At 47.3% G+C, this 23,001-nt stretch overlaps 1 protein-coding gene across 2 annotated transcripts in view; it reads left to right on the forward strand.

Moving 5' to 3' along the window:
• Nucleotides 1-23,001, forward strand: part of LOC106600431 (GREB1-like protein) — an 83,007-nt gene that overhangs the window by 56,909 nt on the left and 3,097 nt on the right. For both annotated transcript variants that reach the window (XM_045714752.1, XM_014191782.2), the window contains exons 8-32: nucleotides 884-1,006; nucleotides 4,172-4,309; nucleotides 4,653-4,778; nucleotides 5,507-5,644; nucleotides 5,836-6,021; nucleotides 9,367-9,666; nucleotides 9,884-10,012; nucleotides 10,410-10,544; nucleotides 10,726-10,923; nucleotides 11,111-11,291; nucleotides 11,565-11,757; nucleotides 12,436-12,569; nucleotides 15,394-15,736; nucleotides 16,364-16,479; nucleotides 16,604-16,848; nucleotides 17,029-17,606; nucleotides 17,910-18,012; nucleotides 18,182-18,337; nucleotides 18,531-18,670; nucleotides 19,063-19,224; nucleotides 19,658-19,862; nucleotides 21,061-21,226; nucleotides 21,632-22,001; nucleotides 22,147-22,347; nucleotides 22,807-22,945. In XM_045714752.1, the coding sequence (XP_045570708.1) occupies nucleotides 884-1,006; nucleotides 4,172-4,309; nucleotides 4,653-4,778; nucleotides 5,507-5,644; nucleotides 5,836-6,021; nucleotides 9,367-9,666; nucleotides 9,884-10,012; nucleotides 10,410-10,544; nucleotides 10,726-10,923; nucleotides 11,111-11,291; nucleotides 11,565-11,757; nucleotides 12,436-12,569; nucleotides 15,394-15,736; nucleotides 16,364-16,479; nucleotides 16,604-16,848; nucleotides 17,029-17,606; nucleotides 17,910-18,012; nucleotides 18,182-18,337; nucleotides 18,531-18,670; nucleotides 19,063-19,224; nucleotides 19,658-19,862; nucleotides 21,061-21,226; nucleotides 21,632-22,001; nucleotides 22,147-22,347; nucleotides 22,807-22,945 (4,905 nt within the window). The remainder of the gene's footprint in view (nucleotides 1-883; nucleotides 1,007-4,171; nucleotides 4,310-4,652; nucleotides 4,779-5,506; nucleotides 5,645-5,835; nucleotides 6,022-9,366; nucleotides 9,667-9,883; nucleotides 10,013-10,409; nucleotides 10,545-10,725; nucleotides 10,924-11,110; nucleotides 11,292-11,564; nucleotides 11,758-12,435; nucleotides 12,570-15,393; nucleotides 15,737-16,363; nucleotides 16,480-16,603; nucleotides 16,849-17,028; nucleotides 17,607-17,909; nucleotides 18,013-18,181; nucleotides 18,338-18,530; nucleotides 18,671-19,062; nucleotides 19,225-19,657; nucleotides 19,863-21,060; nucleotides 21,227-21,631; nucleotides 22,002-22,146; nucleotides 22,348-22,806; nucleotides 22,946-23,001) is intronic.

Below are 23,001 nucleotides of genomic sequence, written 5' to 3' on the forward strand. Positions count from 1 at the left end.
CTCAGAGTAGAAGAGAGATTGACTGAATCACTACTTGTCTTTGTGAAATATACTAAGCGGTGTCAGAGGATAGCCCCAAAAATTGTCAAAGACTCCAGTCACCAAAGTCATAGACTGTTCTCTCTGCTACCGCACGGCAAGCAGTACCGGAGCTCCAAGGCTCCTTAACAGCTTCTACCCACCAAGCTATAAGGCTGCTGAACAATTAATTAAATGGCCACCCGGACTATTGAAAGCAGCGAACTGTCAGTTCAAACATCTAACACCCAGCTCAGACACCCATACATACCCCACAAGACATGCCACCAGGGGTTTCTTCAAAGTCTCCAAGTCCATAACAGACTCTGGGAAACACACAGTACTACATAGAGCCATGACTACATGGGACTCTCTTCTACATCAAGTAACTCAAGCGAGCAGTAAAATCAGATTAAAAACACACACACACACACGCACACACACAAACACATACTAAAATACTAAACCTGATGTGTTAGCTGTGCTGATACGCATCAGTGTCCTATCTCCTGACACCGACCTTGAGCTACATCCTGCTCCCAGTTAGGTCATCACGCTCTGTCAGGGAAGGGTAGAGGTTTGACACAACACCCCCTCTCCTCTCCCCTCCCTCCCTCCTTCCCTCCCTCCCCTCATCTCCCATCCCTCCGTCCTCTGACCAAGATTACATCTGGCTTGAGTGTAGAGTGTCTGTGTTTGTTTACGAAGCATTGTTTTGTTAACCAGGACTGTTATGGTTTACTTGTTCTAATGGAACAATTGGATTGACTCATTGTTCTTGATTTGTTAGTTTTGTTTGGAGAGATTTTGATGAAGGCAATTTGACAGGACCCAACAGCCACCCTGTGTTCTTATTACCCTCCAGACTCCCCTCCTACCAGGACTCCCTCTGCCGCCTCTGTGTTATTCTCAGCCCAGGACCTGGCCCGAGACTGCAGCTTCCTCAAGCCTCTGGCCTCTACCCCTGGGGGCAAGACTCTACCAATAGGTACAGCTCTTCTACTCTTCTTCTATCAAATCAAATCAAATGTTATTGGTCACATACACGTTTTTAGCAGATGTTATTGCGGGTGTATTGAAATGCTTGTTTCTCTAGTTCCAACAGTGCAAGTAATATCTAACAATTTCACAGAAATACACACAATACACACCAATCTAAAGTAAAGGAATGGAATTAAGAATATATGAATATTTGGACGAGCAATGTCAGCAATGTCAGAGTGGCACAGATTCAGATGCAGTAGAATAGAATAAAATACAGTATATACATATGATTTGAGTAATGCAAAATATGTAAACATTATTAAAGTGACTAGTGTTCCATTATTAAAGTGGCCAGTGATTTCAAGTCTATGTACAGTTGAAGTCGGAAGTTTGCATACACCTTCGCCAAATACATTTAAACTCAGTTTTTCACAATTCCTGACATTTAATCCTAGTAAATATTCCCTGTCTCGGTCAGTTAGGATCACCACTTTATTTTAAGAATGTGAAATGTCAGAGTAATAGTAGAGAGAATTATTTATTTCAGCTTTTATTTCTTTCATCATATTCCACGTGGGTCAGAAGTTTACATACACTCAATTAGTATTTGGTAGCATTGCCTTTAAATTGTTTAACTTGGATCAAACATTTTGTGTAGCCTTCTACAAGCTTCCCACAATAAGTTGGGTGAATTTTGGCCCATTCCTCCTGACAGAGCTGGTGTAACTGAGTCAGGTTTGTAGGCCTCCTTGCTCGCACACGCTTTTTCAGTTCTGCCCACAAATTTTCTACAGGATTGAGGTGAGAGCTTTGTGATGGCCACTCCAATACCTTGACTTTGTTGTCCTTAAGCCATTTTGCCACAACTTTGGAAATATGCTTGGGGTCATTGTCCATTTGGAAGACCCATTTGCGACCAAGCTTTAACTTCCTGACTGATGTCTTGAGATGTTGCTTCAATATATCCACATATTTTCTCTTCCTCATGATGCCATCTATTTTGTGAAGTGCACCAGTCCCCCCTAGAGCAAAGCACCCCCACAACATGATGTTGCCACCCCGTGCTTCACGGTTGGGATGGTGTTCTTCGGCTTGCAAGCCTCCCCCTTTTTCCTCCAAACATAACGATGGTCATTATGGCCAAACAGTTATATTTTTGTTTCATCAGACCAGGGAACATTTCTCCAAAAAGTACGATCTTTGTCCCCATGTGCAGTTGCAAACCGTAGTCTGGCTTTTTAATGTCGGTTTTGGAGCAGTGGCTTTTTCCTTGCTGAGCAGCCTTTCAGGTTATGTCGATATAGGACTCGTTTTACTGTGGATATAGATACTTTTGTAACCGTTTCATCCAGCATCTTCACAAGGTCCTTTGCTGTTGTTTTGGGATTCATTTGCACTTTTTGCACCAAAGTACATTCATCAACAGGAGACAGAACGCGTCTCATTCCTGAGCGGTATGACGGCTGCGTGGTCCCATGATGTTTGTACTTGCATACTATTGTTTGTACAGATGAACGTGGTACCTTCAGGCATTTAGAAATTGCGCCCAAGGATGAACCAGACTTGTGGAGGTCTACACATTTTTTCTTAGTGTATCAACTTAGTGTATCAACTTAGTGTATTTAAACTTCTGACCCACTGGAATTGTGATACAGTTAATTATAAGTGAAATAATCTGTCTGTAAACAATTGTTGAAAAAATTACTTGTGTCATGCACAAAGTAGATGTCCTAACCGACTTGCCAAAACTATAGTTTGTTAACAAGAAATGTGTGGAGTGGTTGAAAAACAAGTTTTAATGACTCCAACCTAAGTGTATGTAAACTTCCAGCTTCAACTGTATATAGGGCAGCAGCCTCTAATATGCTAGTGATGGCTATTTTGAAGTCTGATCGCCTTGAGATAGAAGCTGTTTTTCAGTCTCTTGGTCCCAGATTTGATTGACCTGTACTGACCTCGCATTCTGGATGGTAGCGGGGTGAACAGGCAGTGGCTCGGGTGGTTGTTGTACTTTTCTGTGTACCTTCCTGTGACATTGGGTGCTGTAGGTGTCCTGGAGGGCAGGTAGTTTTCCCCCGGTGATGCGTTGGGCACCACCCTCTGGAGAGCACTGCCGTTGCGGGCGGTGCAGTTGCCGTACCAGGTGGTAATACAATCTGACAGGATGCTCTCATTTGCGCATCTCTAAAAGTTTGTGAGGGTTTTAGGTGCCAAGCCACATTTCTTCAGCCTCCTGAGGTCTGTGTGGGTGGACCATTTTCAGTTTGTCAGTGATGTGTAGGCCGTGGAACTTGTTTCTGGATGACAATGTGTTAATCGATTGTATGTGTAATTATATCTCCATCGTATAGTCATTGTTACCTCACAACATCAGCTTTAAAGTGTTTTACAGCATGGTACATTATATATCAATAATATCCAGTAATATTATGCAGACATGCCACATGTGTAATAAACTTTAGCCCATGTATTTCTAAGGGTCAGGAAATAGCCCCAGCATCACTTCTGCTATGTGCCCTGGTTTGAGTTGGAGAAGGACCTGTTGCCTAGAAACAGGCATGTTTACGTGGCCAAGCATAGTCCAGATGGAGCTGTGGCGTGTAGATTAGCCTCTTCTACTGACTGGAGACACACACACGTGTGCACACACACGTGTGCATACACACACACACACACTCCTCATCAATACTGAGCAGAAAATCCCTGTAATGACTTTTTAAGACCTGGCTATCCATTAGCTCGTTTACAAGGTTGTAAGATTGACAGGCCTGGCCTACACATACCAATCAATCTGTTAGCGTAAATGCACACACAGTGAATCTGAGACTGGAAAGTGCCCCATCAGTTCATTGGCAATAGGGAATCAATAGCTCAGTGTTAGGCGGGCCTAAATCATTCTTATGTATTGTTCAGTCTCTATATTAGGAAGATATCTTTCAGGACAATTGGTTTTATTTTGTAATTATCAAATACATGTATTTATTGTATTTGTTTACTCTTTGTTCACTATGAAGAATATATAAACACGCACTTCACGTATGGCATCTCTCAAAAGGCTGTCAAAACATTATCTTACGAAAGTTAATTATTTAACGTCGAATCATCTGAAACGGAATTGTGGTGAAATGCATCAATAATGTACGGTGTGTCTGTCTGTGTGTCTGTGTAGTACCCATGGCTTTAAGAGTGAACGGGCCGACCAACGGACTGGGTCCAGACGGCCACCCCCCTTTACTGAGCCCCTCCCAGGTGTCTCTGGGACCCCAGGGACAGGGGTACAGAGCCTCCGACCTAGGAGGCAACCCAGGTGAGCGCCACATTCTCCTCCCTAACCTCTGGGACGTTGAACATACACAGGAAATGTCTGCTTGCTGTGTTCCTGTTATGGGGGAATTACAATACATATTTACTATTCCGATTCCAATTTAATGTTTCTCTGCACCTGCTTTTTCTTTTTATTACCGATCTGATCTGTAATATCAAGTAGAATGTAATATCATTGCTAATAGGTCACCATTGTAGAAGCCCTCTGAATTATTTTGAGAACCTAGACTCCGAGAACCCAGACTCCTTTTGAGAACCCAGACCCATATTCTGCAGTTACAACATGAATGAATTCTCATGTTTCTCTTGTATTGTTTTCTGTCCAGTTTCCTCTGCCATGATCTCAGGCCCGCCCAAGAAGCGCCACCGCGGTTGGCACCCTAACCCCCTGGTGCCAGTCCCCCCTACAGCCGTCCCTGTGCCCGCTATCCGACCCATCGTCTGCTCCTCAGGTCTGGCACAGAGCTTTTGATAATGTTTCATTGTTTATTTACATAGGGACACATTCATGTACAACACTGAAAAGGCAACAGTTAGATGAATTGCACCATCACACCACAGCGTATGCTAACGTCCAGTGCGTGTCCTGAATAGATACAGCCTTAGTAGTCTTTGTTTCATGAGGAATTCTTTGAAATGTCATGCACCACCTACACTCTTAGGAAAAAAAGGTGATATCGTGAACCTAAAAGTGTTCTTCGGCTGTTCCCATAGTTTGAAGAACCCTTTTTGTTCCAGGTACAACCCCTTTGGGTTCAACGTAGAACCCTTTTGATGGGTTTTTTTCTTCGAAGAGTGTACTCTAGCCCCAGCCATTGTGAAAACGTGTGTGTGTGTGTGTGTGAGAGAGAGAGAGAGAGAGAGAGAGAGAGAGAGAGAGAGAGAGAGAGAGAGAGAGAGAGAGAGTGCGTGTTAGATCTGATGTTGTTTACCACATTGACCTTGCTTTTCGGGAGAAGGAAGGACAAAAGGTCCATGAAATTCTCTGTTGCCAGGGGTGATTCATTCAGCATCTCCATGGAGATAGGGTCAGACAGGTTAGTGCAGATCTGAGCAGAAGCCGAAAGAGTGGGTACAAATGATCTTTAAGAATTATAAAGGTCCTGATTTCCAGGATCTGCTTTAATATGCAGCTGTATTGTAATCTCAGTATTAACATGGTGTGTCTATTTCTGAACAGGCGCTGTGCTGGCCATGTCCACTCCTCAGCTGCCTGTAGCAGGTGTCCTTCAGCCCCAACCCGTCACTGCTGGAGAGACTGTCATCGTCCCTGACAACCTGCTCAACACCTCAGGAGTCCGTCCTGTTATCCTCATCGGTAAATCCTCCTCTTAAAACTGTAATCTCAATTTAAAAAGACACTTGTACTGTACCAGGATGTGATTTAGAGAAAAGAAAGAAAGACACACTCTATATAACTCCCAATCATTGAATGAAGCAACGTTTCAGGACACAGTGTCTTCCTCAGGGTATATGATTGACTGACTGATTCTGGTGTTTGGTTTGCAGGGCACGGCACATTACCATACTTCTATGGGAACGTGGGGGACATTGTGGTGAGCCCCCTGCTGGTGAGCTGCTATAAGGGCAACCAGTTGACTGAGAAGACACTGGCCAGCCTGGGACTGACTGGCAGCCAACTACTCAGTGTGGAGACCATGATCCTCCTCACCCTGCAGTACCTTGCACGACTAGGTAAAGGCCTCAAAAGACTCATGCACACACACACACACACACACACACACACACACACACACACACACACACACACACACACACACACACACACACACACACACACACACACACACACACACACACACCCTGTTACATATGAAAGGCTTATTTAAAGTGTTTAATTAGACATTGAGGCTAATAGTTGGGAGAATGGGCTAAGCCAAAGCCTGGTTGTTTTAAAGTTTGCTAACACTGATGAGGTAGTTTGGTAACACTGATGAGGTAGTTTGGTAACACTGATGAGGTAGTTTGGTAACACTGATGAGGTAGTTGGATCCCGCTCCCCCATTGTAACTCAAAGTGCTCCTTTAACGGCTGCTGCTGCACTTACTGTCACTAATGCACGTTAGTGGCTCCAAATAGCTAGCATGACCTTGAGTTGCTAAGAGCTGTAATATACTATGCTTCTCAGAGTCATGACTGAAGAAGGACATGGATAATATGAATCTAGCTGTTTTTTCTGTCCATCGGCAGGACAGAACGGCAGAGTCCGGTAAAGTCAGGGGGGTGGTGTACAGTATGTCTCTTTATTAACAACAGCTGGTGCGCAATCTCTAATATTAAGGAAGGCTCTGGGTTCTGCCTCATAAGCTGTAGACCATACTATTTACTATCTGTATTTTTCGTAGCTGTCTATTTACCAGCACAAACTGATTTTGGCACTAAAGCCGCACTCAATGTATAGGGCCATAAGAAAATAAGAAAAGGCTCATCCAGAGGCGGAGCTCCCAGCGGCCGGTGATTTTAATGCGGGAAAACTGAATTCCCTTTTTCCTCATTTCTACCAGAATGTCACCTGTGCAACTAGAGGGATAAAAATGGTAGATCACCTTTAATCCACATACAGAGATGAATACAAAGCTCTACCCCACCCTCCATTTGGCAAATCGGACAATAACTCTATCCTTATGATTTCTGCTTGCAAGCAAGAACTCAAACAGGAAATATGGAAAGTGGCCCGATGAAGCGGATGCTAAGCTACAGGACTGTTTCGCTAGCACAGACTGGAATATGTTCCAGGATTCATCCGATGGCATTGAGGGGTTTACCACATCAGTCACCGGCTTCATTAATAAGTGCATCGACGACATTGTCCCCACAATGGCCATACGTACATATCCCAACCAGAAGCCATGGATTACAGGCAACATCCACACTGAGCTAAAGGTTAGAGCTGCTGCTTTCAAGGAGCAGGACACTAATCCGGACACTTATGAGATATCCCGCTACGCCCTCCAACGAAACAGGCACAGTGTCATTACAGGACTAAGATCGAATCCTACTGCACTGGCTCTGACGCTCGTCGGATGTGTCAGGGCTTGTAAACTATCACGGATTACAAAGGAAAATCCAGCCAAGAGCTGGACGAGCGTATTAACTTCTATTCTCGATTCGAGGCTAGCAACACTTAACCATGTGTGAGAGCACCAGCTGATCACGCTCCCCATAGCCAATGTGAGTAAGACCTTTAAACAGGTTAACATTCACAAGGCCGCAGGGCCAGATGGGTTAGCAGGAAGCATACTCAGAGCATGCGCTGACCAGCTGGCAAGTGACTTCACTGACATTTTCAACCTCTTCCTGACCCATTCTGTAATACCTACATGTTTCAAGCTAACCAACATAGTCCTCCAAGTACGCCAAGGTAACCTGACTACAGCCCCGTAGCACTCACATTTGTAGCCATGAAATGCTTTGAAATTATGGTCATGGCTCACATCAACACCATCATCCCAGAAACCCTGGACCCACTCTAATTCCCGCACCGCCCCAACAGATCTACAGATGATGCAATCTCTATTGCACTCCACAATGCCTTCTCCCACCTGGACAAAAGGAACCCCTACGTGAGAATAACGTTCATTGACTACAGCTCAGCGTTCAACACCATAGTGCCCTCTAAGCACATCACTAAGCTAAGGACCCTGGAACTGAACACCTCCCTCTGCAACTGGGTCCTGGACTTCCTGATGGTCCACCCCCAGGTGGTAAAGGGTAGGCAACAAGACATCTGCTATGCTGACCCTCAAGAAGGGGGCAGAGTTCGTGGCCATGCACGACTCCAACACCATCATCAAGTTTGCCTACGACACAACGGTGGTAGGCCTGATTACCGACGACGATGAGACAGACATAGGGAGGAGGCCAGGATAACAACCTCTCCCGCAATGTTGGCAAGACAAAGGAGCATTTCGTGGACTACAGGAAACGGTGGGCCGCACACGCCCCCATTCACATCGACGGGGCTGTAGTAAAGCGGGTCGAGAGCTTCAAGTTCCTCAGTGTCCACATCACTAAGGACCTATCACGGTAAAAAAAAAAAATCCATAAAACAGTCATGAAGAGGGCACGACAACACCTCTTCCCCCTCAGGAGGTTGAAAAGGTTTAACGTTGGCCCTCAGATCCTCAAAAAGTTCTACAGCTGCACCATTGAGAGCATCTTGACTGGCAGCATCTTGACTGGTATGGCAACCTCTCGGCATCTGACCGCAAGTTCACACAGAGGGTAGTGTGTACGGCCCCAGTACATCCCTGGGGCCAAACTCCCTGCCATCCAGGTGGTGTCAGAATGAAGGCCCTAAAAATTGTCAAAGAATCCAGCCACCCAAGTCATAGACTGTTCTTTCTGCTCCCGCACGGCAAGTGGTACCAGAGTGCAAAGACTGTGACCAAAAGGCTCCTTAACAGCTTCTACCCCCAAGCTATATAAGACTGCTGAACAGTTAATCAAATGGCCACCCGGACTATTTACATTGACCCCCCTTTGTTATTTATTTCTTTATCTTAATTGTTTTGCACTGACTCCCTTGCACTGGCTCTATGCACACTCACTAGACTCTACCCACACACTCACACATACTACACTGACACTCCAACACACACACACACACACACACACACACAAACACAAAACACACACATACACATGCATATTGACACCACACCACACACTGATTGCCAAGTCACTTTTACCCTTACCCACAGGCACATACAGTACTGTATTACCTCAATTACCTCATACCCAAACACATTGACTCAATACTGGTACTCCTTGTATATATCCCTGTTATTGTTTTTATTGTGTTACTATTTCCTTTTTTATTTAGCAAATATTTGTCTTAATTTTTAACTCTGCACTGTTGAGAATGGGCTCTGCACTGTTGAGAAATGAGATTTGATTGTCTTGTTCACATTATAAAAACATAAGAGCATCATCCCCCGTGAAAAACAGCAAGTAGACATGGGGAAACTGTATTCCTTTCCTCACTTCACCTCTCCTCTCCTTCCCTCCCCACTCCAGGTTCGGAGCAGATCCCTCTGAGGGAGGAGTTTGAGCAGATCGTGCTGAAGGCCATGTTAGTTTGTCCTGGAGGTCCCTCCATCTCTCCGGCCCAGCTGCCCTGGCTGGCCCGCCTGGAGGCTAGTGTCTCTGGGGGCAGTGTCCAGGTCCTGGTCACCTACAACTCGCTGGGAGAAGGCATCTCTGAGTCCCTGCGCTCGCTTTGTGACGGTCCGCCCTACCAGCAGTGCCTGCCCACCTACGTGGTTATTGTGTGCACCTCCAAGATGAGCGGCAACGAGTTCTGTGTGCTCGCGCTGGGTGAGTGTTCCTCCATACAGCCTGATACTTAGATGTGGCGTGTCTGTATTTTTAGAGCATACTAAAGGAAGTAATTACAGTAGGTGAGCCTTGCCTGAGACCGTAAGACTTGCGTAGCTCCCAGAGCTAATGCCTAGGCTTTAGCTCTTCGGGCTAGCAGTCTTACGGCGCAAAGGAGACTCAGGCTCGTTCATACTTGTCTGTATGGGTCTTACAGGGAAGTACCAGGCACGAGCGCTAGCCGAGGGAATGCTCACCACCAATGAGTTCCTGAAGGAGATCAGCTACGAGCTCATAACAGGGAAAGTCAGTGTCCTGGCGTCACACTTCAAAACCACCTCACTCGGTGAGTATACTAGATGCCTTGGGACACGACATCAATGGAAAACACTCAAAGGTCATTTCTAAGGAGTAATGATTTAGGTAGCCCAATGAATGAATCAATCAATCAAACAAACATGACCTGTGTTACAAAGACATCAAGGACAATGGCACATATTTACCTTCCTAAATGCCGACTGGGCCATTCCAGCTAGGCAGTCACAGGACTGAAACGAGACACTGTACCACAAACAGACAGACATCAATATTTTATGAGTAGATTTTGTTTCTGTAGTTGCTGTGTGTGTGTGTGTGTGTGTGTGTGTGTGCGTGCGTGCGTGTGTGTGTGCGTGTGCTTGCGCACATGTGTCTGAGCGTCTCTGTCTCTGACTGGTGGTGGCCTGCTATGTTGTTGTTTCCAGGGGACAACCTGGACAAGCAGCTGGTGCGTATCCAGCGGCGACGGAAGGGCCAGGTCATCCAGCCCTTCCAGGGCGATGTCACTGACCACATCCACTCCCAGGATGCAGCCACCATGGTGCCACCCTCTGAGTCAGGTGAGGCACGGCCTCTGCCTGGCCCCTCTTCTGACCCTTCCTCCTCTTTCTGCCGGAGACTCTGACGCTGTGAAGCTTCTGGATGGATAGATATGATAATAAGCTACAGTATATACTATATACTTGGCTCTAAGTTTCCAGTATGATGACATGTGCCCCCCCATTCCCCCCCTCCCTCCAGAGCTGCTGAGTGAGATGTTTCAGATCCACCCTCCCCAGCTCAATGTAGCCAGGAGCCTGCTCTCCCAGGTGTGCTCCATAGCAGACTCAGGCAGTCAGAGTCTGGACCTGGGACGCTTTTGCAAGGTGGACTTCCTGGTTCTGGTTCCTCCGTCCCACATCCTGGTGAACCAGACTGCTCAACGCATCCGACAATCAGGTACTCATGATTAGGATCGAAAGACAGCACTAGGCAATATTACAATGGGTGAATAAAAATAATTTGTTGTTGGTTGTCTACAAGAGGTCCATGTCAAGACTATCTCTACCTGTTTTTTTTTTTTTACAAGGTTTCTTAGTTACGTGCGTTGGACTTTTTGTCATCTCTTTCTGCCCGTCTCTAAAAGGAGTGCTAGTAGACCTGGGTATAGAGGATGCGTCCTCAGCCCACCAGAGGTCCGACAAGTATGTGGTGCGTCTAGACGGAGACGTCCACGGCAAGATGGAGGCCTTCATGAGGAAGGTCAAACAGAACCCCTACACCTTGTTTGTCCTCATCCACGACAACTCCCACGTGGACCTGACCAGGTACACACACACACACGCATGTCGAACACACACACACATTTGAGTATTGAAATTGTGCCGCTGACACTTGGTTCTGACAGATGTAGTAACTGAAAACATTGATTAGAAGGTCTGTCCTCGGCTGCACAGTGTACTGAATAAGAACAGAACAGCCCAAGCCAAGACAGAACAAGACAGAGAAGAGCAGAGGCTTCTTTGTAGTCATACATATAGAACAGGGCAGAACAAGTTTCCCCAAAGGAAACCTCTTTTTTGTTTCCTCTCTCTTTGTAGTGCCCTGTCTGGTTCGGTGTGCCACGGGGAGCTTCAGGGTCTGGCTGACAGGGTGGTAAACTGCCAGGAGGTTCTGGAGGCTATGAATCTGCTGGTGCTGCAGGTCAGCTGCTTCCCATTCACCCTGCAGACACGACAGTCCCGCATCAGCGTCCACAATGAGGTGCACTGGCCAGCCAACACTGACAGCTTGGTGAGTGGCCCTGCGCCGTGGTTCATCTCTGCCACCTGGTGGCAGCTATATGGAATTACATGTAAATTATTTGAGTAATTCTAACAGACACTTATCAATAGCAATTTACAATCAGTCAGTCAGTCAGTGCACTCAACTAAGGAAGCAAAACAACCACATATAACAATCACCTTCTAAATGACCTCTGTGTGAGAGCCACCATTCTGCACACCCCAGTAGGAGCAGTCCTCAATAGAAATGAATGGAATTCTACAGTATTTCAATTAAATGTTTCAAGGACAAAATTACACGTGTTTAATTATTTGTTGTTGTAGTGGGGCCAGTAACATTAGTAATCTTTCAAAATGATGCTTTAAGGAAAATGTTTTTATATATTTTTCCATTTTTTATTTGTATGTTTAGCTCACATAATCGTTTAAAAGTATGCATTAAGGTGTCTGTAATATAATAAACATGGGAAAAAAACAGATGTAGACATTAATAAATGCATTTCTATAGCTTTTTTACAATTTTGGGGGAGTGCCAAGATGGAGGCACGTTGGCTTCAACACAGCTCCCCCCTAATGGTGTCTAGTGTATATATAAATTATTGGTCAGACAAGTAGATGTAACTAATAGACAAGAGAGATGAGTCAATTTGCTCAGACAGCAGCTGATGTTCCTGTGTTTGACCCATAGGGGGAGCTGTCTCCTAAGGAGCTGGTGTACTTTGGCCTGAGGGACTACAGCAGCTCTCTGCAGTGGGGGGTGGCCAGTCCCATCCTGCGCTGTGACGACGCCTTCGAGAAGATGATCAACACACTGCTGGAGAGGTCAGTCAGTCACTCGGGGTCCGGGTTTAGGGGTAATAAAATCTATAAGGGTGTTTTAACATATGGTCCTCTTCAGTGGAGGCTGGTGGGAGGAGCTAGTTGAGGACGGGCTCATTGTAATTGCTGAAATGGAATGAATGAAACGGAGTCAGTGGTTTCCGTATGTTTTATGTGTTTGATACCATCCATTCCAGCCATTACAATGAGCCTGTCCTCCTATAGCCCCTCCCACCAGCCTCCACTGGTCCTCTTTAAAAGAACCGATCTCAATCCTTTTTAAAGTGAACTCTGGGGTAAAAAAAAGCTAAAGAACTCAGTTCTCTTTGTATTCACACTGCCCTTGTCTTTGAATAAGGGCACCCGGACATTTTGCCAGTTCACTTAGTTTGTGGTCCGAGTCCCCTTTGCATTCACATTGCTATGTTTAGAAAGGAACCAAGATCTTTTTCAAACATTCACTCGATGCACTTTTTTTTCCGTGAACCTGCACATCATCATCTTCTCTCTTTCGTGACACCGATGTCAGGGGTTATGGCAGGGGAAACGTTGTTCCAATAGTCTAGTGTGTGGTGCGGGAATAATGACAAGGGAACCTGGGGAGCGTTGTGTTCACATTGCCTTCAAAAAGGGAACCAGACTGCGAACCTAAATCGAGATGGTCTCAGTTCGGTTTGCTTCAGGGGCTCTTTGTTTTATTATTATATATATATTTTGTAATTTATACCCCCTTTTTTACTTCCCAATTTCGTGATTATGATCTTGTCTCATCACTGCAACTCCCCAACGGGCTCGGGAGAGGCGAAGGTCGAGTCATGCGTCCTCCGAAACATGACTCGCCTGGCACCTCGGATGTTGGGCACCTCTGGGAGCCTCAGGGCCTCTCCTTCCTCTTCCACATTCTCCTGAAATTGTGGGGGAACGGTCGGCAGAGATAACTGCCCTGGTGGGGTCTTTCGCGTCTCCTCATTATGTGTCCTGCCCACACCAATGCAGAGGATATTTTCACTGCTGACTCCGCCTTACCATTACTCTGACTGTGGGAGGGTGAGGAGGTCACATGATGGAAATCCTAGGTTTTTGCAAGCAAAGAAGAGTCTTGACTCGTGAACTGTGGCCCATTATCTGTAACGACACCACTGTCAGGTATGCCATATCTGCTAAACTTCTGCTTAGAACAGTCAATGATGCAAGCGGCTGTTGCGTCAATCACTTTCTCCACCTCCCAGAAATCGGAATAGTAGTCCACTATAATCAGAAAAGGAACGAGAACAGATCCATTCCCACTTTCGACCAAGGACGTGCTGGTACGTCATGTGGGTGCAGCGTTTCCTTTTGCTGCTTCGGTAGATTAGCATTACATGTGCTGCACACAGCCACAACATGTTACATTTCTTGGGTCATGTTGGGCCAGAATACTGAGTCTCTGGCCTTCCTGAGACTGGCTTTCGACCCCTGTGTGCCCTGCATGGATACGAGAGAGAATCATCGGGCGTAGAGTTTCTGGCACTACCACCTCTTCCTGCATTGTGAGTTCGTCTCTGTATGTCCAGTAGTCCCTCACCAGGATGGGCGTACTCTTTCTTGTGTCCGGCCAGCCTCTTAGGATCTTCCCGTGTGTCACGTGTGCTCCTTCTCTGGCCTCTAGGTCACCAGGCTGCCCGTTAGGGCGCACACCTGTCACCAGCGTTATGCGCATATTGACACTCACCTGGACTCCATCACCTCCTTGACTACCTGCCCTATACATGTCACTCCCTTTGGTTCCTTCCCCAGTCGTTATTGTTTCTGTTTCATGTCGGTGCGCTGTTTTTGTTTTGTGTTCATTGTTTCTTTTATTTATTTAAACATTCACTCCCTGAACTTGCTTCCCGACTCCCAGCGCACATCGTTACACCGTGTCTGCGGGGCGATGTTTTGATCAGTAGCATGGTTCTGGTCTCCGATTGGAGGCGTGGGTTCAAATCTCACTTCTGACACCATGTTATTATGTGTATGTGAATAACTCACTTCGGAGAGTTTGGCAAACTGCAAGCATAATCCTTTCCTCAGGTATTACAAGTTACAGGTCTGTTTATATATCCTAGATGGGTGCCCCACTAGCGCCACCTTGGGTTGGCATTATGCCCATTATCTTAACACTGCCAAACAAAACCGCGCTTCTTAACCTCCCTTCGCTTAACCCGGAAGCCAGCTGCACCAATGTCTAGGAGGAAACACCGCTGAACTGACGGCCGAAGTCAGCCTGCAGGCGCCCGGTCCACAAGGAGTCGCAAGAGTGCGATGAGCCAAGTAAAGCCCCCCCGGCCAAACCCTCCCCTAACCCGGAAACGCTGGGCCAATTGTACGCCGCCCTATGGGACTCCCGGTCACAGCCTGTAGTGACGCCGCAACACTGCAATGCAGAGCCTTAGACCGCTGCACCACTCGGGAGGCCTCTCTGGGGGCTCTTTTGAAGGGTCTGAGTTCCTTTGGAGTGTTCACGCTGTACAAAAAAGTGAAGTTAACCATGCGTTCACAAGAATTGTCTGAAAGGGACCAAGTGTGAGAACCCCATAAGGAGGTTTAGGGACAAGTTTAAAGCTGATAGGCAGTGCCTCTCTTCCTCGCTCTCACACACACACTCTCTGTCATAAAAGTCAAACATATACATACACACATCTTTCATTTTTATTTTATTTTTACATATCAACAATTTTTTTAAGTTTAAGTTCAAGATCATCAGAAAGCCCATGCATGACCCCCAAAAAGCTCAACCAGTTGACCTGGACACCAAACCTGCCTTGACACAACTAACACCACCACCTCTCCTCTCCTGGTTTTGCAGACACCCCCACCTGCACAGCATGGTGATCAGGAGCTACCTGTTGATCCAGCAGTACACTGAAGCCATGATGTCTCTGACCTCCTCACCTTCACTACGGGATCACATCACCCCGGAGACCCTGGCCATGGTGGAGGATCTGATCAGTGCCCCGGGCCGGGAGGGGACCAAGGGCCGGGGCCACATGCTGCTGGTCCGGGTGCCCTCTCTGCAGCTGGCCATGCTGGCCCGGGAGCGCCTGGAGGACGTCAGGGACAAGCTGGGTCTTCAATTCTGCTTCGCTGTGCTGCTGGGAAGCCCTGCCGCCGAGCTCAGCCTTCCACGGCACTTCGCTAACCGACTCAGGGTGAGATGTGAGGTCAGGAGGGAGGGCAGGGTGGCCAATTTGGATTAGCCTATTCTTACATCTTAAAGGCCCAGTGCAGTCAAAAATGTGATATCCAGTGTTTTGTATTTATTTCCACACTATGAGGTTGGAATAATACTGTGAAATTGTGAAAATTATGACAATGTCCTTTTAGTGAAAGAGCTGTTTGAATAGACCGCCTGAAATTTCAGCCAGTTTTGGTGGGTTGGAGTTTTAGCCTGCCTGGTGACATCAGTTAGTTAATAACACAATAATAAATAAAATTCCAAACCTCTCTGCCAATAACAGCTAGTTTTCAGTTTTCCCCTCCCCACTCCAGGACAGTCCTAGCAAAATTCTTGTTTGAGAAATTGCTCTTTCCTAAGAAGCTATATATAATTTTAATTGAAAACAATCACAATTTAACAAGTACTTAATTGTTACCCAGAAATGATTTGATATTGAGATGACCTTGAACACCACCTCTCTCTATGAAAGAAGTGATTTGATGAAGATGTAAGATGTCATTATCAAGGGCCCACCCACTTTCATCAGACTGAGACATAATAACTTGGTTTTAATTTGACTCCGAAACATTTCTAATTGTGTGTTGTGTTGTTTCTGCAGGCCTGGCGGGGCTGTGAAATTGAAGACTGGGTCCCTCACACCTATGAGGATCTGGAGGGTCTTCCCTGCATTGTCATCCTCACTGGAAAAGACCCTCTAGGAGAAACCTTTCCAAGGTAGTACTGACATGACAGCATCTACATCTACCTAGCCATAGAAGATGCATCCTCTATTGGATTGACTTTGTAGAATCGATTCAAATCCCCCACCTCACCTTTATACTGGATCTTTCCCTCTTAGGTCCCTGAAGTACTGTGACCTGCGTCTGATCGACTCCAGCTACCTGACGCGTACGGCCCTGGAGCAGGAGGTGGGTCTGGCCTGCTCTTACGTGTCCCTGAGGGTGGTAAAGGAGCCCTGCAGGTCCATGGCCCCCAAGGACCCAGAGACAGACAAGACCAGTGGCCCTCAGGACCCAGATCTAGAGCTGCACATGGACCTGGAGAGGCCCCAGAGCACCGGCAGCGCTGCTACCAGAGGCCCCGGTAGGTCGCTGGACAAAAGAGACACAACATGTTTAGGAAATGGGGACAAGATGATTGTTTTAAGGGTTTAGGATACTGTGTAGTGATGGTGTTACAGTTGTGTTTATGAAATCATTTTGAAATACTGTTCTATGAGTCTGAACTCTCTCTCTCACCGTACCATGCCTCTCCCTTCCCCAGGCTCTCTGGCAGAGAACAGGGTCAGCTCCTCTGACATCCCTGACTCCTCCCAGAAGCCCTCCACCTCCTCCTGCCCCCCCGGAGGCAAGGCGGGCAGCATCATGATGGAAGACGGGATGGGCACAACCTCATCCTCCCCCCGCCGGGTCAAACAGGAGTGTGACTCCCTGGGCAGTGCCACCTCCCGCCCCTCCAACGCCCCTCCGTCCTTCTGCTCCTCCTCCTCCTCTTCCTCCTCCTCCCCCTCCTCCTCTTCGACCCAGCACCCCAGCCAGTCTACGCAATGCGGCCGGGGCAGCAAGTCGCCTCGGGTCTCTCCCCGGACTGTCATCCTGTCGCGCGCGGCCTACAACCTCCTGGCTGGAGAATCAGGGAGCCAGCTGAGCTCCTTCTCCCTGCTGCCTCACGCCGATGTGGGCTGGAGCAGCCCACTGAGGCCCCTCTTCACCCCTAACTTACAAGGGTCAGAGCAGAGCCTCTTCTACAGACAGTGGACTGTAGCCAGGCAACATCATGCCGACCACGAGGCCCCCCCAGGGCCACACCCACGACGCCTGCTGCTCAGCGGGCCCCCACAGGTTAGAGACCATACAGATATTAATATATCAACTCTTGTCTATATCAATGACAGCGTCTCTCCTGTACAAGTCATGCATCGTATTCTACAGCTGCATGCTGATATTCATTTTCCTCACTTATCCCTCTTCAACCAAGAGAATATCCACCTTGTTGTATGGAGTCCCAAGAGGCGATTGTGTATAATGATGGTATTCGAATGGATACCGCAGATTGAGTGGCAATGGCTGCATGCAATGAGTGTCAGTGGTAAAAAACAGATAGGTTGCAATCGGTTGAACAACTCTGTTTTGTCTCTCTGATAGGTGGGGAAGACGGGTGCCTACCTGCAGTTTCTACGCATCCTGTTCCGTATGTTGATTAGACTGCTTGAGGTGGATGTGTATGATGAAGAGGAGCTGGAGGAAGGTGAGGAGAGCAGGATCCCCTAGTTAATATTTTCTTTATCTGTCCGTTCCTCTCTCTCTCTCTCTCTCTCTCTCTCTCTCTCGTCCTCTTTCTCTCTCATTTTCTCTCATACTGTCTTAGTCTAGAAACTGAGGCTGATGTCAATGTATGTTGTATGGTTCTCTTCTAGCGATGACGGATATGTCCGAGGCCACACCCCCAGCCAGCACCCAGTGGCCAGACATTGAGGAGATCCGCAAACTGCCCTTCGACCTCTTCCCCAGAGACCCTAAGTTCAGGAGGGCCAGCGCTGTTTACACTGACAAGATGCCAAAGGGCTTGAAAGGTCAGCAGAAATAAACTCTTATTCCCATCCCTGTCATTGTAGACGGAAGCTGCCCTTGTTCCACTGATTCAGGGTCAGATATTGCTGCGCCTTCTACCTCGACTTCCACCTCAAGCATCACTGTCTATGTATATTGGTGTATGCAGCTTTGTCCCATAGCATGTGGGTGTAACTGTAATGTTTGTCCATGCAGATCCTAAACTGGAAGGAGAGAGCAAAATGCCTGCGAAGAGGGAAACGGTGTCGATGCGGCTGAGTATGTTCGCAGCCCACAATGCATTTCACCATTGTGATCAGTGTCACCATTACTGTGAAGCCAGCCCAGCCACACAGGTGAGTGCACAGGGAGGGAACCAGCCATGTAGAGTATTTAGATATGAATAAATGGCTCTGGGAAGGAAAGGGTAGCTCGTTTGTCATTGTGAAGAGATAATTTGTCTCAATGGAGAACTTTATTTATTGGCTTAACTAACAGATCACCTGTGACACCTATTGCTGCGTTGTTGGGTCTCAAGCCCCTTTCTCCTCCCCCTTTCTAAACCTATCGAAAAACGACCGTCCAACTTGCAGAACGACTGGTGCGCTGAACGGTTCAGCCTTTTGTGCTGAGACGTGTGCTGACTGGTGCAGCTCTGTCTGTACTGGAAGCGTACATGTGTGTAATAATGTGTGTTATGCGTGCGTAATGTGTGCGCAACAATGTGTGTGGTTGTGTTTGCGTTCAGCTGTCGGAGTGCACCTTCCACGCCTTCACGTTCTGCTCGTCCATGCTGGGAGAGGAGGTGCAGCTTCACTTCATCATCCCCAAGGCCAAGGAGCAGCACTTTGTCTTCAGCCAGCAGGGCAGTCACCTGGAGAGCATGAGGCTGCCCCTCATCTCTGCTAAGGTAAAGGGGGATGGGGGAAATCAGTGGGGATTGGGGAAAACCTTGAGACTGCCCTCGAGTTCTTAGAATGTTGCGCCCAAGATGAATGTTATCAATAGTGACAAGGAATGTTCTCATCCTTCAGCTTCTGTAATGAGTATGGCGTTATATGTGCTTAAAGGAAATAGTGCCGTAAGCAATACATAAGCAACACAGGCACACACATCATCATGTTACAAGGAGTTGCCACATTTCACACACAGCGCGAACTATGCACCTATGTGTCTCTCGTTCGCTCACTTTAGTTGTTTGATGCTACTGCGGCCCTGGGCCCTAGCCTAGTGGAACCAGCCTGAACTCGCCATAGCTCAGCAGTCAGTCTGCTTGATCAGGCTACCTGCCCCGTAGCCAGCTGCACTATGCGTCTTTAACTACAGCTCTCCTCCCATCCCAGGACCTCAGTCTGTTGAAAAGTCCCATCTTCACCCCGACCACGGGGCGCCAGGAGCACGGCCTTCTCAACATCTTCCACGCCATGGAGGGCACCGCCCACCTCCACATCCTGGTGGTCAAGCAGTACGAGATGCACCACTACAGGAAATACTGGCCCAACCACATCCTGCTGGTGCTTCCCGCCATGTTCAACAGTGCAGGAGTTGGTGAGTGTTTGGGCCCCTGGGTGAAGTTTCCTTTAGGTACATATCTAGGATCAGCTTCACCTCCATCAATCCTAACTGTAACCATTAGTGGGGAAAATACGAAACTGACCCAAAATCAGCGTCTAGGGGAAACTTTGCCCTACTCGGAGTGTCTGGCAATCAGTCATTTAGATAGGTTAACTCATTTGATTGGTTAATTACCCTCAACCCTGCTTGGAGAGTTGCAGTACTACAGGTTTTTGTCTCAGCATAGAGCTCAGTAAGGTGTTTCCCTGCTGAGCGGTAGCATTGAGGACCATAGTCATTTGTGATAAAACACTCAACAAAGAAACCATAGAGTTGTCCTGCGATGTATAAACTATATTTAGGCATTTGTTTATTTATACACTAATGTATTTTACATTCTTAGTTTGCCCAGTAGCGTATCTCTCTCTGATGATAATGATGCATCTACAGCAGTCTGTATGAAATTCAAGAGATATACTGTGTCTATATTGCCATCTGTTGAGTAAAGCATGTTTGGACACATAACTTTAGTAGGTACTTGAGATTTGAATATGGCAGGAACCAAAAGGGAAGGGCCTGGCCAATGAGAACACCAGCAGGCCAGTAGTCTGATATATGGAGCCACCATTTAGGTGTGTAGTCTTTATGGATGGACCAATAGCGTTGCAGTACTACAAGCACATGCCAGGTGCAGTAATAGGGGCATTGGGTAAAGGCTGAAAGGACAGGACAATTTCGCAGGTGAGAGAACCAACAAAGTAATAATTAGAATTCAGGTCAAAGTTCAGACTGCCATGTGAGTTGGAGCTTTAGAGTTGGAGGTGAAACTATGTGGTAGAGTTCTTGGGTCGGTGGTTGGCTAATGTTTTTCTACTGTGACCATACAAGCTGTGACTATGGCCCAAGCTGTGACTATGGCCCAATTCAACCCCTTGGTCATAACTAGACCCCAGACTTTTTCCTGGTCGGGTCATGTGGCCAGGCAAATAAATGAAATATCAGTGGGTCTCCACCAGCATATGTACTGTATCATTATGGTTATTATGGGGCGGCATCCCATTAGGGAACTGGTGTGTCCCAAATGGCACCCTATTCTCTGTACAGTGCACTACTTTTGTCCAGAGCAACCACTGTCTGGGATGCAACCACTGTCAGTAACATAGCAGTAACATTACTGTTGTATCTGTCCCAGGCGCGGCTCGGTTCATGATCAAGGAGCTGTCCTACCACAATCTGGAGCTGGAGAGGAACCGTCTGGAGGAGCAGGGGGTCAAGAGGCAGGACGTCTGGCCCTTTATAGTCATGATGGATGACTCCTGTGTGCTCTGGAACGCACACCAACCCCAGGACAGCAGCAGGTATGGGTTACAACAGACCCAGCAAACCAAAATAGGTTCTGTGAACATTCCCAGAGCATTTATTAGGTTGCTCCAAAAGTTCTAATAACCCCAAAATTGTCCAGTTGTGCTGATTAATATATAATGTTTGTATAAAACATTCACAAGAACGTTCCCAGAACATATATTTTTTAAATATATGTATTTCAATGTTTTGGGGATATTATCAACCTAATGTAAGATAAAACCCTAACTAGAACTTAATGGGAACGTTAGCTAATGTCCTGGGAATGTTCCCGGTTTGCTGGGGAAACTGGCACGCACAGACACACACGCGCACTCACACAAAAACCGTAATATATCTGGACTCCTCTATCAATAACAACACTAATATCTGTCTCCCCTGCTCTTCCCTGTCTCCCTCAGTGATATGGCAGACACCGGGCCCAGTCTGACCAACGTGTCTTTAAAGACGGTGCTGCAGCACATGGAGGCCACTCCTAAGATCTCCCTATATGCCGTGTGCGGGGCCCGCAAGTGGAGCAGTGCCCTGGCCCGCCGCCTGCCAGCCCGGCCCTTCTCCCGATGCCACCTCCACGACTTTGTCATGCTCAACGTTGAGCTGACGCAGAACGTCCAGTACGACCTCAACCGATACAGTTGTGAGGAGGTGGATTTCAACCTGAGAGCCAACAGCAGTGGTCTGCTGCTCTGTCGCTTCAACCACTTCAGCTTGATGAAGAAAGAAATACTCTTTGGAGGACACAAGGACTTCCTGGTCAAACCCAAACTCGTCGTGAGTGTCCTGCTCCTAATTGTTCTACCTCACCTCCTGGTCTGAGAGATATATTGTGTGTGTGTATGCGTGTACGTGTGCGAGTATGTGTGTGTAGTCTGAAACACAGTCAGTCATGCTAACCCCTACCCTGCTCCCCCTCTAGGTGATGGAGAACCCAACCCCCATCAGCCCACCCCAGTACATCTGTGCCCCAGACAGTGAGCACACCCTCCTGGCCGCCCCGGCTCAGTTCCTCCTGGAGAAGTTTCTCCAGAGCTGCAGCCACAGACTGTTCCCCAAGGCAGTACAGAACAGTAGCAACCCCGTGCTGTCCATAGACAGCTACCTCAACATAGGCCCTGAGGTAAGATCCAACCCCTAGACAGCTACCTCAACATAGGCCCTGAGGTAAGATCCAACCCCTAGACAGCTACCTCAACATAGGCCATGAGGTAACATCCGACCCCTAGACAGCTACTGTACCTCAACATAAGCCCTGAGGTAAGATCCAACCCATAGACAGCTGATGTACCTCAACACAGGCCATGAATTATGCAGCAACTCAGTGCTGTCCATAGACAGCTACCTCAACATAGGCTTGCCATGAGGTACGAGCTGAGCTAGTCTGGTGGAGAGAATGTGAAAATCTTGAGATTCATGTGTCCAACTCGTGCATTGATTTTCTGCAAAGTAGATGAATGTAAAAAGAAAAACGTCAACCCAGCGCAGTTTTATCGTGCGAACAGATCCTACAAACTGTTTCCCTGATGAAAAGGTCACGACTGAGATGGTGGAGATGTGACTGTGCTTTCTGCATCCCCAGGTGTCAGTGTGCTACGTCAGCTCCAGGCCACACTCCACTAACCTGGACCACCAGGGTCTGGTCTTCAGCGGCCTGCTGCTCTACCTGTGTGACTCCTTTGTCGTCTCTGGCCTCCTCAAAAAGTTCAGCTTCCTCAAAGGTAACTGATGCTACTTCAATGTTGTTTGTTTTTTTAGCCCTTATGTGATGTTAAGT

This window comes from Salmo salar, chromosome ssa03 (genome assembly GCF_905237065.1).
Source record: "Salmo salar chromosome ssa03, Ssal_v3.1, whole genome shotgun sequence".
NCBI lineage: Eukaryota > Metazoa > Chordata > Actinopteri > Salmoniformes > Salmonidae > Salmo > Salmo salar.